Below are 20,086 nucleotides of genomic sequence, written 5' to 3' on the forward strand. Positions count from 1 at the left end.
AATTTGGCGACCAGAACTGCACACCATACTCCAGATTCGGCCTCACCAATGCCCTGTACAATTTCAACATTACATCCCAACTTCTATACTCGATGCTCTGATTTATAAAGGCAAGCATACCAAACGCCTTCTTCACCACCCTATCCACATGAGATTCCACCTTCAGGGAACAATGCACAGTTATTCCCAGATCCCTCTGTTCCACTGCATTCCTCAATTCCCTACCATTTACCCTGTACGTCCTATTTTGATTTGTCCTACCAAAATGCAGCACCTCACACTTATCAGCATTAAACTCCATCTGCCATCTTTCAGCCCACCCTTCCAAAAGGCCCAAGTCTCTCTGTAGACTTTGAAAATCTACCTCACTATCAACTACTCCACCTATCTTAGTATCATCTGCATATTTACTAATCCAATTTGCCACACCATCATCCAGATCATTAATGTAAATGACAAACAACAGTGGACCCAACACAGATCCTTGGGGCACTTCAGTCTGAAGAATGGTCTCGACCCGAAACGTCACCCATTCCTTCTCTCCTGAGATGCTGCCTGACCTGCTGAGTTACTCCAGCATTTTGTGAATAAATACCTTCGATTTGTACCAGCATCTGCAGTTATTTTCTTATAATAAAAGACATAGGATTGGGGTGAAAGGGTGTTATTGAGGCTGAATATCTGGGGCTAGTGGAGTTCCACGGGGATCTGTAGAGAGAAATATAAATTAAAAAATTACTTGGACATTATTTCAGACAGGTTGGTTAGTAAATTTACAAATTACACCAAGACTTCATCCATATCAATGATTTAGATGAGAACATACATGGCAAGATTAGCAAGTTTGCAAAAGTGGGTGGTTTTGCAGATAGTGAAGATGGTTGCGAAAAATTGCAGCAGGATCTGGATCAGTTGGCCAGGTGGGCTGAGGAATGGTTGATGGAATTTAGACTCATAGTGATACAGTGGGGAAACAGGCCCTTCGGCCCAACTTGCCCACACCGGCCAACATGTCCCAGCTATCCTAGTCCCACCTGCCTGCGCTTGGTCCATATCCCTCCAAACCTGTCCTATCCATGTACCTGTCTAACTGTTTCTTAAGCAATGGGATAGTCCCAGACTCACCAACTCATCTGGCAGCTTGTTCCATACACCCACCATTTAATACAGAGAAATGTGAGGCGTTGCATTTTGGGAAGTCTAACATGGGCAGGACCTACACAGTGAATGGTAGGGCTCTGGGGAGTGTTGTAGAGCAGAGGGATCTAGGAGTGCAGGCACATAGCTCCCTGAAGATGGAGTCGCAGGTAGATCGGGTGGTCAAAAAGACTTTTGGCACATTGGCCTTCATCAATCAGAGTGTTGAAGATAGAAGTTGGGAGGTCATGTTGCAGTTGTATAAGGCCGCATTCAGAGTATTGTGTTCGGTTTTGGACATCATGTTGTAGGAAAGATGTTGTCAAGCTGGAAAGGGTGCAGAGAAGATTTGCGAGGATGTTGCAGGACTAGTGGGTCTGAGTTATATAGGGAGAGGTTGAGTAGGCTGGGACTCTATTCCTTGGTGCGCAGGAGGATGAGGGGCGTATAAAATCATGAGAGGAATCAAATCGGGTAGATGCACAGAGTGTCTTGCCCAGAGTAGGTGAATCGAGGACCGGAGGGCATAGGTTTAAGGTTAAGGGGAAACTATTTAATAAGAATCTGAGGGGTAACTTTTTCATACAAAGGGTGGTGGGTATATGGAAAAAGCTGCCATGGGAGGTTGGAAGTATCCCAATGTTTAAGAAACAGACAGGTACATGGATAGGACAGGTTTGGAGGGATATGGACTAAACGTGGGTAAGTGGGTCAAATGTAGATGGGACATGGAAAATGTGTACATACATAGATACATAGACAATAGGTGCAGGAGTAGGCTATTCGACCCTTTAAGCCAGCACAGCCATTCAATGTGATCATGACTAATCATCCACAATCAGTACCCCGTTCCTGCCTTCTCCCCATACTCCTTGATTCTGCTAGCCCTAAGAACTCTTATCTAACTCTCTTTTGAATGCGTCCAGTGAATCGGCCTCCACTGCCTTCTGTGGCAGAGAATTCCACGAATTCACAACTCTCTGGGTGAAAAAGTTTCTCATAGAAACATAGAAAATAGGTGCAGGAGGAGGCCATTCGGCCCTTCGAGCCAGCACCGCCATTCATTGTGATCATGGCTGATCGTCCCCAATCAATAACCCGTGCCTGCCTTCTCCCCATATCCCTCGATTCCACTAGCCCCTAGAGCTCATCTCAGTTCCAAATGGCCTACCCCTTATTCTTAAACTGTGGCCCCTGGTTCTGGACTCTCCCAACATTGGGAACATGTTCCTGCCTCTAGCGTGTCCAATCCCTTAGTCATTTTATATGTTTCTATAAGATCCCCTCATCTTTCAAAATTCCAGTGAATACAAGCCTTGTCGCTCCATTCTTTCATCATATGGCAGTCCCGCCATCCCGGGAATTTACCTCATGAACCTACGCTGTACTGCCTCAATAGCAAGAATGGCCTTCCTCAAATTAGGAGACCAAACCTGCACAAAATACTCCAGGTGTGGTCTCACGAGGGCCCTGTAAAACTGCAGAAGGACCTCTTTGCTCCCATACTCAACTCCTCTCATTAACGTACAAAAGATGTACTGTATCTGCTGTTCCAAGTGTGGACTCCTGTATATCGGTGAGACCAAGCGCAGGCTCGGCGATCAATTTGCTGAACACCTCCGCTCAGTCTGCCTAAACCTACCTGATCTCCCAGTTGCTAAACACTTTGACTCCCCCTCCCATTCCCACACTGACCTTTTTGTTCTGAGCCTCCTCCATTGTCAGAGTGAGGCCTAGCGCAAGTTGGAGGAACAGCACCTCATATTTTGCTTGGGCAGCTTATACCCCAGTGGTATGAATATTGACTTCTCTAACTTCAAGTAACCCTTGCTTTCCCTCTCCATCCCTCCTCCTTCCCAGTGTTCTCCGACCAGTCTGACTGTCCCTCTGATTACATTGTATCTCTGTTTGCTTTGTCGTCACCTTCCCCTAGCTAACAAGGTCTATTCTACATTTTCCTTGATCTGCATCTCTTTTGATCTCTTACACTTCCTTATCTCTGTAACTCCCTCTCCCCTGACTCTCATTCTGAAGAAGGGTCTCGAACTGAAACATCACCCATTCCTTCTATCCAGAAATGCTGCCTGTCCCGCTGAGTTACTCCAGCATTTTGTATCTATCTTTGGCGTAAACTGGCATCTGTTGATCCTTCCGACACAAAAGACCAAGGAACATGGATTAATTTGATAATTACAAACCCTTCTCATAAGAAATCGGAAATGAGAAGAAAACTGTTTTAAAGTTATTCCAAGAATGTTTGTCTTGATGTTTTTTTCCTTTGTATTTTGTGCATTAGATACACCAAGTATAACTGCTAAATTGATCAGTGAACAAAAAGAAGAAAAGGAGAAGAGGAACCAGGAGGAGAAGGACAAGCTGAAGAATGATAATGGTTTCCAAGACAACTACAGTGTTGTTGTTGCTTCTGGTAATGATTGTTTCTGATGGTTTTGATTCTTCGATCCCTCCAGATGATGGTTTTATCCTTGCATAATCCTGAAAGAAGGTTCAGGGAATTATGATTTATTTCAAAATAGAGAATCATTAATTTTGGGTTTATTGTCATGAACACCAGGGTGCAATGAAATTCCTTGTTTGCATGAAGCTCATAGCAAACGGTAAACATGTTAATGAAAGGTACAACCGGTGAACAACCTGGGAGAATGTTGCCAAGATTCTCATGCAGTCTAAAGTGGTGCAAAAAAAAGTGCAATAATGGAATAAATGAATGAAGTTGAGTTAAGAGGCAGAGTGCATGGCAGTACCTCCAAGAAAGGGGTATGAATAAGAAAATTTGTTTGGGAGTATGTTCGCAGTGGGGAAGAAACTGTTCTTAAGGCTAATTGTCCAGGCTTTCAAGCTCCTGTATCAGAAGGTAGAAGGAAAAAATATGGACAGAGAAATAGGTATCCCTCACGATACTTCATGATGCACTGTGGGGATGGATGGATGGATGGATGGATGTACCGTGCCTATGATGGACCTGGCCACGTACATCACTCTCTGGGTTCAGGCAGTCAAGAGCAGAGCAGTTGCCATACTTTTACGAGGTGCATCCTGTCTGAATACTTATAGGGCATCTGTCGAAATTCAAGGGTATCCTTGTGAGTATGCCAAATATTTTCTAATGCCCAAGAAAGCTTTCTTGATCACCATACCAATGTGAAGGCTCTAGGTTAGGTTGCTGGTGATATGGATACCTAGGAACCTGAAGCTGAGGGAACTGAGCACAAAACAAGAGGAGGGACGGGTGACGTTTTGGGTCGAGACCCTTCTTCAGACTGAAGAAGGGTCTCGACCCGAAACGTCACCCATTCCTTCTCTCCTGAGATGCTGCCTGACCTGCTGTGTTACTCCAGCATTTCGTGAAAACAAGAGGAGCATCAATGTTGAGTTTCAGGGTGGAAGAAATGATATGATCAATTTGAACCAACTTGGATCTACCAGTCAGGAGGTCCAAAAGACAGTTACAGATAGACGCCTAAACGCCATGGTTCATGGGAATATAGAGATGAGCTTATTTGGTATTATGGTGTTGAAGGCTGAGCTGCGGTCAATAAATAACATCCTGACACAGGTGTTCAGACTGTCAAGGTGATCCAGAGCTGAAGAGAGATGGCATCCACTGTAGACTTAATTTTTACCTTGCGATGGTCTTGGAAACTGATGCAGATATGGGCCATTGCTGATCTTTCAAAGCACTTCATTACAGTTGTTGCGAGAGCAACTGGGCAGTTGTCATTGATTCAGCGCACTTTATTTTTGTTGGAATGAGAGATTGAAGATGTAGGTGAGGATTGGTGCATAATTTCAGAACCCTCCAGGGACTCCATCCAAGTCGGCCACTTTCTGTGATTGCAGATCAGGCCCGCCACCAGGGTCAGAGCCAATGTGGGATGGGGTACATGCATTAGTGGGAAACGGGCGCAGAAGGAATTGTGCTCATCTAATAGCGATGCATAGTTGCTAAGTCACTTTGACTTCTGCTTGTAGTCCATGATGGTATTCAGCCCCTGCCACAATCAACCAGCATTTTCTTGATTGCATTGGGCCTTCAGCTTGTTCTGCACTTCTCTCTTGGCATCCCTGATAGCCTTGCTGAGATCATACTTGTCCATTAACAGTGTGATGTAATTTTTTTTACAAAGCCTCAGATCTAGACTTAGCAGTGAGTGAATCTCCCTGTTCATCCAAACTTTAGGATAGATCTTAATTGTCTTTGTTGGAATATTGTTGTCAATGTATTTCGTAATGAAACTGGCGATGAGTGGCGTATACTCGGTTTCAGGCTGGATGATGCTCCAATTCACCGACTTAAGGCAATCCTGAAGTAGACCTTTGTGTATTACTTTCTTCTTTACAATTTTACAATTTTATATGTTTCTATAAGATCCCCTCTCATCCTTCTAAACTCCAGTGAATACAGTCTGAAGAAGGGTCTCGACCCGAAACGTCACCCATTCCTTCTCTCCCGAGATGCTGCCTGACCTGCTGCGTTACTCCAGCATTTTGTGAATAAATTCCAGTGAATACAAGCTTAGTCTTTTCAATCTTTCCTCATATGACAGTCCCGCCATCCCAGGGATCAATCTCATGAACCTACGCTGCACTGCCTCAATTACAAGGATGTCCTTCCTCAAATTAGGAGACCAAAACTGTACACAATACTCCAGATGTGGTCTTGCCAGGGCCCTATACAACTGCAGAAGAACCTCTTTACTCCTATACTGAAATCCTCTTGTTGACAATAGAGACATATAAAAGGACTGAACAAGCTAGATGCAGGAAAAATGTCCCCAATGTTGGGAGAGTCCAGAACCAGGGGACACAATCTAAGAAGAAAGGGGAGGCCATTTAAAACTTCATCATATCATCATCATATATATACAGCCGGAAACAGGCCTTTTCGGCCCTCCAAGTCCGTGCCGCCCAGTGATCCCCATACATTAACACTATCCTACACCCACTAGGGACAATTTTTACATTTACCCAGCCAATTAACCTACATACCTGTGCGTCTTTCGAGTGTGGGAGGAAACCGAAGATCTCGGAGAAAACCCACGCAGGTCACGGGGAGAACGTACAAACTCCTTACAGTGCAGCACCCGTAGTCAGGATCGAACCTGAGTCTCCGGCGCTGCATTCGCTGTAAAGCAGCAACTCTACCGCTGCGGGGATCACTGGGCGGCACGGACTTGGTGGGCCGAATGGCCTGTTTCCGGCTGTATATATATGATGATGATGATGAATCAGTGCTGCAGTTGACAACCTGTTAGTGTATTTACATGGATGAATGCTATTGCAATCTCCTGAAGGCAACAACGTCACCGATTGTAAAGGGAATCCCCAATGGCAGGCGATTCCCCAACCTCATGAATGATCATGAAAACAGTGCCAGGAGAGCCTGTGGAGGCCTCTCGTGTTCAGAATCATGGTCGGTGGGCAGTTTGCACGTACGACTGAACTGCATGGGACTACAAACCCCCTCCTCCCTACCATTCCACTGCCCAATGTACAATCCCTCGAAAATGACATTGAGAACTAAAGCAAGGCTGCTTCATCTAAGGGAGGTGAGAGAATGCTGTGCGCTCTGTTACACAGAGACATGGCTCACCCCAGTTCCCCAGACTCTGTACTCCAGCCCAAAGATTTCTCCATTCATCGCATGGACTGAACGGAGCCATCGGAGAAAGGGAGAGGCGGTGGGGTCTGCCTTCCTGATGCTCACACATGACAGGCCTGTCCAACTCCTGCTCTCTGCATCTGAAACACCTGGCAGTCCCATCTACTTCCCGAGATCATTGGCCTCCAACGTCATGAAAGTGTCTACATCCCACCCCAGGCAGACACCTGTGTCTAGCGCTGGAGGAGCTGTAGGCCACGGTCAAGACGGCGTATCCGGACACCGACCCGATTGTAGCCGGGGACTTCAACAAGGCCAACTTGAAGAAATCAAACTGCCATCAGCGCGTGCCATGCAGCACCAGAGGATCAATCACCCTCCGCTACTGCTATTCCACCATCAACATTGCCTATTGCTTTATCCCTCGCCCTCACTTTGGGGAACCGACCACCTGGCTGTGCTTCTATCTGCGTATAGGCAGCGGCTGAAGAAGGCAGCCCCAGAGGTGAGGACTGCACAGAGCTGGTCCGGGGAGGCAGAGGAACAACTCCCAGACTGCTTGGAGTTAGTAGACTGGGCGATGTTCAAGGACTCAGCAGCGGACTGAACGAATAAACATATCAACTATCTCAGCAAGAACCGAGACACACTACACTTTGCCTACAGCCACAATAGATCCACGGGGGATGCAATCTCGCTGGCTCCACTCTGCACTGGACCACGGATAATAAACTGCATACGTCAGGCTGTTGTTCGGAGACTACCACGTGACGTTTAACACCATCATCCCCTCTAAACATTACCACGCTCAGGGAACCGGGTCTCTGCATCCCTTTGCAACTAGATCCTTGAAGAACATCAGCAGAACACACGAGGGTGACACAGTAGGGCAACTGGTAGAGCTGCTGCCTCAGCTCCAGAGATGTGGGTTCGATCCTGACTTTGGATGCTGTCTGTGTGGAGTTTGCACGTTCTCACTGTGACTGAGTGGGTTTCCTCTTGGTTCCAGCGGTTTCCTCCCACATTCCAAAGGCAGGTGTGTTTGTAGGCTAATTGGCCACTGTAAGTTTCTCTAGTGCGCAGGGAGTGGGAATGTGGAATAACACTGAACTAGTGTGAATGGTTGATTGATGGTCAGCGTGGATTTGCTGTGCCTCTAGGATCCACAACACCCTGGCCAGGCTCTCATTTCACTCCTGCCATCGGGGAAAAAGGTACAGGAGTGTGAAAACGTGACCTCCAGGTTCAGGAACGGCCACTGTGGCGCAGCGGTAGAGTTGCTGCCTTGCAGCATTTGCAGCACCAGAGATCATTCCCACGACAGGTGCTGTCTGTACGGAGTTTGTACGTTCTCCCCGTGACCTGCTTGGGTTTCCTCCGAGATCTTCGATTTCCTCCCACACTCCAGGTTAATTGGCTTGGTAAATGTAACAATTGTCCCTAGTGGGTGTAGGGTAGTGTTAATGTGCGGGGATCGCTGGTTGGCACGGACCCGGTGGGCCAAAAGGGCCTTTTTTTCACGCTGTATCTCTAAACTAAACTACTGAACACTACGCACAACAACGAAACTGCGAATTCTAAACTGCCTTGGTTGCATTCAGGATTTTGGGCAATTTGTTTTTCATTTTTAATTTTTTTTTGTTTGTTTATTCTGTTATCAATTGAGTACTATGTGTGCAAACTTGTTGTGATGCTGCAAGTAAGAATTTCATTGTTCCATTTTGGTACACAAAACATAAAACATTCTGGACTTGACAGTGAAGTGCAACTCAAAAGCATTTTCAGGCTACTTTTATGAACACAGGTGCACTCTGGCGTATGACGTTTCGACTTGTGATATTTTGACTTTGCGATGGTGCAAACGGCAGCGAGCCGTAGCGAGCCGCCACTCACTTTCGGCCACGTATTACAATGCATTTCGACTTACAGTACTTTTGGATTCCGATGGGTTTCTCGGAACGGAACCCCATCGGAAGCTGAGGAGCACCTGTGCCAAAATGTATTATTGATCTTGTATAGGGAATGTTTTGGAATTGTTTTTTGATAAACGTAGTCTTTCTATTTAAATTAGGGGTATGAATATTTGTAGCAATTGTTCAGCATTTTAATCTTTCAATCAAAGTCTTCAGTTTTCATGTTTATAGATGTCATTTAGGCGTTTCCTTTGTAAATGTTGGTTTATGGAGATATCCTTTTTCATTTGAATGAATCAATCTTAATTTGGGAATTTCAGTTAATTTCAAAACCAAGATTTTGATGGATTTTTTTATTGTACACGTGATCATGATAATAAACCAAAGAAAATCCGTATATGAACGTATATAGATTAGCATTAGGTTGTTATCTTGTAAATATTGAATATTTTTTGTTGATTTACACAAGGTTTTAAAAAACCATATCTCATTTAAAAAGTGAGGATGGGAGATTTCAAATTAAAAGTAACACTAGCAAGTTTGCAGATGACACAAAGCTGGGTGGCAGTGTGAACTGCGAAGAGGATATTAGGAGGTTGCAGGGTGACTTGGACAGGTTGAGTGAGTGGGCAGATGGATGGCAGATGCAGTATAATGTAGAAAAATGTGAGGTTATCCACTTTGGCGGCAAAAACAGAGGCAGATTATTATCTCAATGGTGTCAGATTAGGTAAAGGGGAATTGCAACGAGATCTGGGTGTCCCTGTACACCAGTCACTGAATGTATGCGTGCAGGTACAGCAGGCAGTGAAAAAAGCCAGTTGGCCTTCATAACGAGAGGATTTGAGTATAGGAGTAAAGAGGTCCCTCTGCAGTTGTATAGGGCCCTGGTGAGACCACATCTGGAGTATTGTGTGCAGTTTTGGTCTCTTAATTTGAGGAAGGACGTCCTTGCTATTGAGGCAGTGCGGCGTGGGTTCACGAGGTTAATCCCTGGGATGGCGGGACTGTCATATGAGGAAAATTGGAAAGACTGGGCTTGTATTCACTGGAGTTCAGAAGGATGAGAGGGGATCTTATAGAGACGTATAAAATTATGAAAGGACTGAACAAGCTAGATGCAGGAAAAATGTTCCCAATGTTGGGCGAGTCCAGAACCAGGGGCCCCAGTCTAAGAATAAAGGGGAGACCATTTAAAACTGAGGTGAGGAAAAACTTTTTCACCCAGAGATTTGTGATATTCGCTGCCACAGAAGGCAGTGGAGGCCAATTCACTGGATGGATTTAAAAGGGAGTTAGATAGAGCTCTAGGGGCTAGTGGAATCAAGGGATATGGGGAGAAGGCAGGCATGGGTTACTGATTGTGGATGATCAGCCATGATCACAATGAATGGCGGTGCTGGCTCGAAGGGCCGAATGGTCTCCTTTTCTATGTTTCTATTTCTACTTGTTCTCAAACGTGCTGATTGTCATAGTATTTAGGTTTGAAATAAGCACCATTCATCTTGAGTCTGTCACAATGCTTGTACTCCTTCATCCTTTAACAGGTCTAAAGTCCCAGTCAAAGAGAGCTGTTTCTTCAACACCCCCACGACCGCCATCCAGGAGAGGAAGAGTAATGACTGACAAGTTGGCAACAAGTTCCTCATCTACAGAATCTGCTAACAAAGCAATTAGTGTACCTGTGTTCCATCTGTACCACAGACTTTTGCAAGGTAAGTAGATTCTACGATTATTATTAATTAGGCATGACCCCTTTCATGTTGGAGTTATACAACACTGCAACTGGCTTAACGTGTGCATGAAACAGGCCTATATGTACATATCCATTTATCTTTATTAGGCCTATTGACCCCTATTCCTTTGTTATTCAAGTACATGCCCAAATACCTTTCAAACGTCGTGACTGTATCTGCCTTTACGAGTCCACTTAACCAGTCCATTTCCAGCATATTGATTCAATCACAAAGAAAGTTAATCAAAATCTCTGCTTCCTTTGGAAGATTGAGGTGATTCGGTGCGTCGCCAAATACTCTTTTGAACATGTACAGCTGTATAGTAAAGGGTATTTTAAAGAGCATCACAGCCTGGTTCTGTAACTCAAATGCCCAAGAACAAAGAGGCAACAAAGAGTGATAGATATTGCCCAGTTCATCACAGGTATTGAGCTCCCACCATCGAAGGGATCTATAGAAGGCCCAGCCGCACAAAGGCAGCTAATATCATCAACGCCCCACACCACTCTGGCCATGCTTTCATTTTGCTACCACCATCAGGAAGAAGGTGCAGGTGTCTAAAAATTGACCACCATGTTCAAGAACAGCTTCTTCCCAGAAACCAGCAGGCACTTGAGCACTAACCACTACATCAGTCAACTATGATCCTCTGTGGACTATGGTTTTGTAGCGCTGAGGGCTTCAGCTTTGTACTATTATGGTTACCTCGTATTAATGATATTAATTTATTGTATTATTGATTATTATATATTTATTTGTATTATTGCTTTAATGGACATAATATAGCATAAGAATTGAATTGTTCCATTGTTGGTACATATGATAAATTTGATCAAAATGACAGGAGTCTAATTAAGTAGCTGCAAACATAAGGTGTTGGTGAATTTGGAAGTTCCTCCATTCCTCAAGGGAAAGGAAATGGCTCCACCGACTCCTGAAGGCAGACACATAAGACCCCCATCCTTTTTAGTTTAGTTTAGAGATACAGCGCGGAAACAGGCCCTTTCGGCCCACCGGGTCAATGCCGACCAGCGATCCCCACACATTAACACCATCCCCACTCGGGACAATTTTTTTACATTTACCAAGCCAATTAACCTACAAACATGTACGTCTTTGGAGTGTGGGAGGAAACCGAAGATCTTGGAGAAAACCCATGCAAGTCATGGGGAGAACGTACAAACCCCGTACAGACAGCACCCGTAGTGGGGATGGAACCCGGGTCTCCGGCGCTGCATTCGCTGTAAGGCAGCAACTCTACCGCTGCACCACCGTGCCTCCATTTGGAGCCAGTAACAGGGGCAAACTCATTAAGGTTAAAGAGGCAATCGATGTTAATAAGGAGATTCGAGGACCTCCCCCATCGTCACTCTGCACTTGACTCCATTCTGCAGCAATCTATTCAGGCCAGCCTCGCTGGCACTCCTGAACCTCAATGTCGAGCCATGATGCAGCTAAAAATTAACAATGTCTCTGGAATGTCATAACAATGTCTCATGGTGTCATAACCAAATCTTAAAATTCAGGAATTACGAGCTTCACTCACAAATCCATCATCTCATCATCCATATCTGGAATGAGGAGGATATACCAATATACATCAGAGATACCATTATCATGATTATCTTCAAGAAAGGAAATAAGACTGACTGTGGACTATACAGATGATTTCATCTGAACTGCCTTGTCCCAGTGGTTGAAGAGTGGCATCTGAATTGCAGTGTAGATTTATTTAATCTGGAGGCACATGGACATGAACTTCAATGTGTGAGCTTCCTGCAAAATTTCGGGGAGCAAGGCTAACCCCACTCATTGGTGAGGGAACTGTGGAACACTCTCAGGTTCAGCTACCCACAGAAATGTGTAAGTGTTTGCATTGGCTCCATGATGCTATAATAACCAAGATGTCTACAACAGAACCAATCTCTGTGAAGACTGGTGTCACTGTGTCGTTGCTCCAATGCTTTTCTCAAACTTTCTCACTGTTATGTTGCACCTAACCTCCAATAAATTTCCCATGGGGCTGATGCTGATCGACAACACATGGGAAGATGTTCTACTTGCAGAAGTGACAGTCCAACTCTAAGGTCGGTAGAGTTGTAGTATGAAGACTGTGCTTGTGTTTGTACACACTGGGAGGTAAACCATAAACCACATTGATTCAGTCTCTGCAGCATACGAAAGGAAGAGCCTTGCATTCAACCTATTCAAGATAAAGATCTACCAATCCACCCCAACTGCACCGCTGCAATAAAGATACTGGAAAATGTGGGGGTGTGAAAATCTGGAATATTCCCTTAACTTGGGAGTCATCTCTTAATAATTATAGGTGCTCCTCAACTTACGATGGAGTTACGTTCCGAGAAACCCGTCGGAAACCAAAAATATCGTAAATCGAAATGCATTGAGTTTGCGTGATCATGTGGGAGTGCACTGAATCATGCGTGATCACGCGGGAATGCACTGAATCACACGTGATCACGTGGGAATGCATTGAGTACGCGTGATCACGCAGGAATGCACTGAATCATACGTGATCACGCGGGAATGCATTGAGTACGTGTCATCACGCAGGAATGCACTGAATCATGCGTGATCACGCGGGAATGCATTGAGTACGTGTGATCACGCAGGAATGCACTGAATCACGCATGATCACGTGGGAATGCATTGAATCACGTGGGGATGCATTGAATCACGTGTGATCACGTGGGAATGCATTGAATCACGTGGGAATGCACTGAGTAAGCGCGATCACGTGGGAATGCTTTGAATCAGCGTGGTCACTAAGGTGCTTCTGGAGCCCCATGATTTTTTTAAATGTTTGCATTAAACTTCTACCTACCCTCAGTTTGTCCCACTTCCTAAATGGACCACTCATACAAATTGTGGTTGAAATCAATTATTGTCCAGGGGGTCGCAATAATTTGTACCGCAAGTTTGTATCGCAGTGAGTTACTCTGAAAAATAATAGCTCCTGTATAATCATTCTGCATATTTGCCCTATTTAAGGTTACGTTGAATCATTTCACTGTTCATATCCACAAAATTAAGCATGAGGCAGCTATTTGATAGATATTGACATAATTAAAGAACAGCTGCCTTATGTTTTATTTTCATCCGAGTTGCAAATGACACTAGTTTTGGTGATTTCAATATATTGTGTGGAATGAAGGCTGTTGTTCCAGTATAGGTGCAATGATGACTCCAGGGGGTACTAGATGAAGATACAGATGTTATTGTACACTATCACCAATACCAGTCATGTTATTTCCACTGCCACTGTCTTCACTGCTACTGAATCTCTGTGCACTAGTTGAAGCTAAATCAGCCATCTCTTGGTGAGCTTTTTCCTTTCTTTTTGCTTCAGCATTTGCATGTGCTTCCTTGCACTGCATTCTTCCAGCAAGTACCTTGTCACTAGATCTGAATGATGCGGTTTAATCTGTCTTCATTGATTGAAGAAATTGAAGATCTTCTTGATCTTTTATCAACTTCTCAGCATTTGGTGGCTTCCAGTTGATTGTTCATCCATTTTCAGCTGTGTAAAACTTTATTTCACAATAGGCAAATGAAAGCGAGAAGGGTTACAAGATGCAAAAGCAGGGATGAAATTGATAAATAATCCCAATTCACTTCAACACAATAAGGCTTGCAGACAGTCCCTATCACTAAAAATAGACAGGGGAATTTCCACACTCAAGCAATTAGATATTCCCCTTGTCAAGCTTTTGGAAATGTACTTTCCAGCACACTAAAAATAGACGACTTAATCTTTCACAGAATCGGAAGAGAAACCAAATATCATCAACTACCAATTTGTATGGGAAAGTACCAACTGTAAAACCACATGTATTTCTATGAAATTCACAAAAACTTGCAAAAATATATATATGACAGCTATTATTGTGCACATATTTAAACCAAAAAAGCTGCCTTATGTTGTTTTAAACATCTGAACAAAAAGGACTCGCTAGAACATAGCACTAATATGTACAATAAACAATAAAGGCAGCTAATATATGTTACATTCATTAATGGATCCTATTCGAATAGCTGCCATATGCACATAGTAGAGGACATAGCCCTGCAACGTGGACCTCCTAAACAACTTCCCATTTAATTTAAATTTCACAGAGGTTATTAATTTCACTAATGGCTTACTATGAGAGCTCCAGAAGCACCCTAGTGCATTGGGAATGCATTGAGTAAGCGTGATCACGTGGGAATGCACTGAATCATGCGTGATCATGTGGGAATGCATTGAGAATGCGTGATCACGCGGGAATGCATTGAATCACGCGTGATCATGCAGGAATGCATTGAATCACGCGTGATCGCGCTGCGGGTCGCTGCTGTTTGCACCATCGCAAAGTTGAAATATCGTAAGTCGAAGCATCGTAGGGTGGGGAGCACCTGTATTAGTGATGACATTCTCCACCGCCTAGTCACCAGCACAACCTTTGTCATTTGAGGAACACCTTCAGCTAGGGAGCAGTGATCGCTGCTTTTATGTAGATTAAGAGTCTTAATGTAGCTCAGAAACAGGCCCTTTGGCCCAACACATCCATGGTGACCCATCGAAGCTAGTCTCATGTGACTGTGCCTGGCCCATATTCATCCAGAGAGGGACTTTCTGAAACTTGGACTACCTTCAGCAAATATGGAAAGATACTATCAACTTTGCAAAATCCTTCAAATTCACTGAAAGATGAATTGAATCAATGCCAATGTCCTTTCCCAGCTCAAGGGCCAGGATTGCATTCAATCAGATGCATTAGGTAGACCATGTCATTCACATGTCCAACACCAAACTCCCAAACTAAAGACACCATTCTGAGCTCTTATGAGGAGAGATTACCAGATGAACAGAGGAGAAGATACGAGGAGAGGCTCAGAGCCTCCTTGAAGTGATGTAACATTACTAGTGATTCCTGGTAATCTCTGGCCCATGACTACTTAATGTTGAAAGAGTGCATTTGGGATGGAATTGAGAACTTGGACCTGAGAGCCTGAACCTTGAGCATCTTGGGGCAGAGAGTGGTGAGTCTGTGGAATTCTCTGCCACAGAAGGTAGTTGAGGCCAGTTCATTGGCTATATTTAAGAGGGAGTTAGATGTGGCCCTTTTTGCTAAAAGGATCAGGGGGTATGGAGAGAAGGCAGGTACAGGCTACTGAGCTGGATGATCAGCCATGATCATATTGAATGGCGGTGCAGGCTCGAAGGGCCGAATGGCCTACTCCTGCACCTATTTTCTATGTCTATGTTTCTATGTACTATCTTGCATGCCACCCCGTTAACCACAATTTAGCCAGCTGCAGAACATAGAACAGACCAGCACAGAAACAGGCCCTTCAGCCCACGATGTGTTTGGCAACCATGATTCCATGTTAATAGATGGTTGTTTGTTTGGTGCTGGCTAATGAATATGTGTCCATATGGTTTACGTACTGCAATATGTTTATGGAATAAAAAAGTATTTTGTTTTTTAATGTTGGATTTGTAATAAATGTTGTAAATGATCTTTGCTGTCTGAAGTAACTTCTTCATGTTCTTTCCCAGGTCAACCACTACCAGAAGAGGTGACGTTAGCTCAGCTGTTAACACTCTTGTATGACCGCAAACTCCCTCAAGGCTACCAATCAATAGATTTGACTGTCAAGCTGGGTTCGAAAGTGATCTGTGACCAAGGATTGTCAAAAACTGATTCATTTAAACGTCTTCGGACAGAAAAGGGTATTTATATTTTTTCCATTTAGCTATTCTCTGCTTTGTTCTGTTAAGCTATTCTCTGTTCATTTCTTCTTATCAATAGACAGTAGGTGCAGGAGTAAGCCCTTCGAGCCAGCACCGCCATTCAATGTGATCATGGCTGATCATTCTCAATCAGTACCCCGTACCTGCCTTCTCCCCATACCCCCTGACTCCGCTATCCTTAAGAGCTCTATCTAGCTCTCTCTTGAATGCATTCAGAGAATTGGCCTCCACTTCCTTCTGAGGCAGAGAATTCCACAGACTTACAACTCTCGGACTGAATTTTTTTTTCCTCGTCTCCGTTCTAAATGGCCTACCCCTTATTCTTAAACTGTTGCCCCTGATTCTGGACTCCCTCACCATTGGGAACATGTTTCCTGCCTCTAACGTGTCCAACCCCTTAATAATCATATATGTTTCGATAAGATCCCCTCTCATCCTTCTAAATTCCAGTGCCTAGTCGCTCCAGTCTTTCAACATATGCCAGTCCCGCCATTCCTGGAATTAACCTAGTAAACCTACGCTGCACGCCCTCAATAGCAAGAATATCCTTCCTCAAATTTGGAGACCAAAACTGCACAGTACTCCAGGTGCAGTCTCACTAGGGCCCTGTGCAACTGCAGAAGGACCTCTTTGCTCCTATACTCAACTCCTCTTGTTATGAAGGCCAACATTCCATTGGCTTTCTTCACTGCCTGCTGTACCTGCATGCTTCCATTCAGTGACTGATGCACTAGGACACCCAAATCTCGTACGTCCCCTTTTCCTAACTTGACACCATTCAGATAATAATCTGCCTTCCTATTCTTACCACCAAAGTGGATAACCTCACACTTATCCACATTAAACTGCATCTGCCATGCATCCGCCCACTGTCACAACCTCTCCAAGTCACCCTGCAACCTCATAGCATCTTCCACACAGTTCACACTACCAGCTTTGTATCATCTGCAAATTTGCTAATAGCACTTTTAATCCCTTCATCCAAGTCATTAATGTATATTGTAAATAGCTGCGGCCCCAGCACCGAGCCTTGCGGTACCCCACTGGTCACTGCCTGCCATTCTGAAAGGGACTCATTTATCCCCACTCTTTGCTTTCTGTCTGTCAACCAATTTTCTATCTATGTCAGTACCCTACCCCCAATACCATGTGCTCTAATTTTGGCCACTAATCTTCTATGTGGGACCTTGTCGAAGGCTTTCTGAAAGTCGAGGTATACCACATCCACTGGCTCTCCCCTGTCAATTTTCCTAGTTACATCCTCAAAAAATTCCAGAAGATTAGTCAAGCATGATTTCCCCTTCGTAAATCCATGCTGACTCGGAACGATCCTGTTACTGCTATCCAAATGCTCCGCAATTTCGTCTTTTATAATTGACTCCAGCATCTTCCCCACCACTGATGTCAGCCTAACTGGTCTATAATTTCCTGTTTTCTCTCTCCCTCCTTTCTTAAAAAGTGGGATAACATTAGCTACCCTCCAATCCACAGGAACTGATCCTGAATCTATAGAACATTGGAAAATGATTACCAATGCATCCACAATTTCTAGAGCCACCTCCTTAAGTACCCTGGGATGCAGACCATCAGGCCCTGAGGATTTATCAGCCTTCAGTCCCATCAGTCTACCCAACACCATTTCCTGCCTAATGTGGATTTCCTTCAGTTCCTCCGTCACCCTAGGATCTCTGGCCACTAGAACATCTGGGAGATTGTTTGTGTCTTCCTTAGTGAAGACCGATCCAAAGTACTGGTTCAACTCGTCTGCCATTTCCTTGTTCCCCATAATAAATTCCCCTGCTTCTGTCTTCAAGGGATCCACATTTGCCTTGACTATTTTTTTCCTCTTCACATACCTAAAAAAGCTTTTACTATCCTCCTTTATATTATTGGCTAGCTTATAATAATAATAATAATAATAATATTCATTTATTGTCATTGCAACGAGTACAACGAAATTAAAAAACAGCCAATCCTGACGGTGCGTACAAACATATATGCAATAAATGCAAAAACAAATAAATACATAAATACAATTAAATTAAGTACAAGATTTTTTAACGGTGTTGCCTAGTGCACAGGTAGTGTTCAGTTCTCGTATGGCCCTGGGGTAAAAACTGTTCTTAAGTCTGTTTGTTCGGGATTTGATTGACCTGAAACGTCGACCAGAGGGCAGATGAACAAACAGACGGTGGCCGGGGTGGGATGGATCTTTTATTATTTTGCCTGCTCTACTGAGGCAGCGCAGGCTGAACAGGTGCTCCAGGGAGGGCAGTGAGCAGCCGATGATTTTCTGGGCCGTCGTGATGACCCTCTGAAGGGCCTTCCTGTCCTTTTCTGAGCAGCTGGCATACCATGTGGTTATACAGTATGCCAGCACACTCTCGATGGAGCAGCGATAGAAGGACAACATGAGCTTCTCCTGCAGGTTGGTTTTCCTGAGGATCCTCAGGAAGTGGAGTCTCTGCTGTGCCTTCTTTACTGTGGTGATGGTGTTGGTAGACCAGGTGAGACCCTCGTACCTCATCTTTTCTCCCCGTATTGCCTTTTTAGTTATCTTCTGTTGCTCTTTAAAAGAGTCCCAATGCCTCTGGCTTCCCCCTCTTCTTTGCTATGTTATACCTCTTCTCTTTTATTTTTATGCTGTCCTTGACTTCCCTTGTCAGCCACGGGTGCCTCTTACTCTCCTTAGAATCTTTCCACCTCTTTGGGATAAATTGATCCTGCAACTTCTGCATTATTCCCAGGAATACCTGCCATTGCTGTTCCACAGTCTTCCCTGCTATGGCCTCCTTCCAGTCAATTCTGGCCAGCTCCTGCCTCATGCCTCTGTCATCCCCTTTGCTATACTGTAATACTGACACTTCTGATTTTCCCTTCTCCCTCTCAATTTGTAGAGCAAAACTTATCATATTGTGATCACTGCCTCATAATGGCTCTTTTACCTTTAGTTCCCTTATCAAATCAGGTTCATTACTCAACACTAAATCCAGAATTGCCTTCTCCCTGGTAGGCTCCAGTACAAGCTGTTCTAAGAATCCATCTCGGAGGCACTCCACAAACTCCCTTTCCTGGGGTCCAGTACCAACCTAATTTTCCCAGGCTACCTGCATGTTGAAATCTTCCATAACCACCGTAGCATTACAGTTACGACATGCCAATTTTAGCTCTTGATTCAACTTGCACCCTATGTTTGGGGGCCTGTAGGTAACTCCCATTAGGGTCTTTTTACCCTTACAATTCCTCATTTCTATCCATACTGATTCTACATGTTGCCGATGTTGGGGAAGTCCAGAACAAGGGGTCACAGTTTAAGGATAAGGGGGAAGTCTTTTAGGACCGAGATGAGAAAGTTTTTTTTCACACAGAGAGTGGTGAATCTGTGGAATTCTCTGCCAGAGAAGGTAGTTGAGGCCAGTTCATTGGCTATATTTAAGAGGGAGTTAGATGTGGCCCTTGTGACTAAAGGGATCAGGGGGTATGGAGAGAAGGCAGGTACGGGATACTGAGTTGGATGATCAGCCATGATCATATTGAATGGCGGTGCAGGCTCGAAGGGCCGAATGGCCTACTCCCGCACCTATTTTCTATGTTTCTACATCTCCTGATTCTATGTCACCCCTTGCAAGGGAGTGAATATCATTCCTCACCAACAGAGCGACCCCACCCCCTCTGCCCACCATGTCTTTTATATACGTTGTGTACCCCTGAATATTCAGTTCCCAGCCTTGGTCGTCTTGTAGCCATGTCTCTGTGATTCCCACAACATCATACTTGCCAATGTCTAACTGAGCCTCAAGCTCATCCACTTTATTTTTCATACTTCACGCATTTAAATACAACACTTTAACTTCGGTATTCACCTCCCCTCTCACACCGGTCACAATTGGCCCTGACCTTACTCATTCCTCTCCAGAGA

At 44.4% G+C, this 20,086-nt stretch overlaps 1 protein-coding gene across 6 annotated transcripts in view; it reads left to right on the forward strand.

The window, feature by feature from the left end:
- birc6 (baculoviral IAP repeat containing 6) overlaps nt 1-20,086 on the forward strand; it is a 356,853-nt gene that overhangs the window by 255,147 nt on the left and 81,620 nt on the right. For all 6 annotated transcript variants that reach the window (XM_078404650.1, XM_078404651.1, XM_078404652.1 and 3 more), the window contains 3 exons: nt 3,434-3,565; nt 10,221-10,388; nt 15,973-16,146. In XM_078404650.1, coding sequence (XP_078260776.1) covers nt 3,434-3,565; nt 10,221-10,388; nt 15,973-16,146 — 474 coding nt within the window. The remainder of the gene's footprint in view (nt 1-3,433; nt 3,566-10,220; nt 10,389-15,972; nt 16,147-20,086) is intronic.

Source organism: Rhinoraja longicauda, chromosome 9, assembly GCF_053455715.1.
Source record: "Rhinoraja longicauda isolate Sanriku21f chromosome 9, sRhiLon1.1, whole genome shotgun sequence".
NCBI lineage: Eukaryota > Metazoa > Chordata > Chondrichthyes > Rajiformes > Arhynchobatidae > Rhinoraja > Rhinoraja longicauda.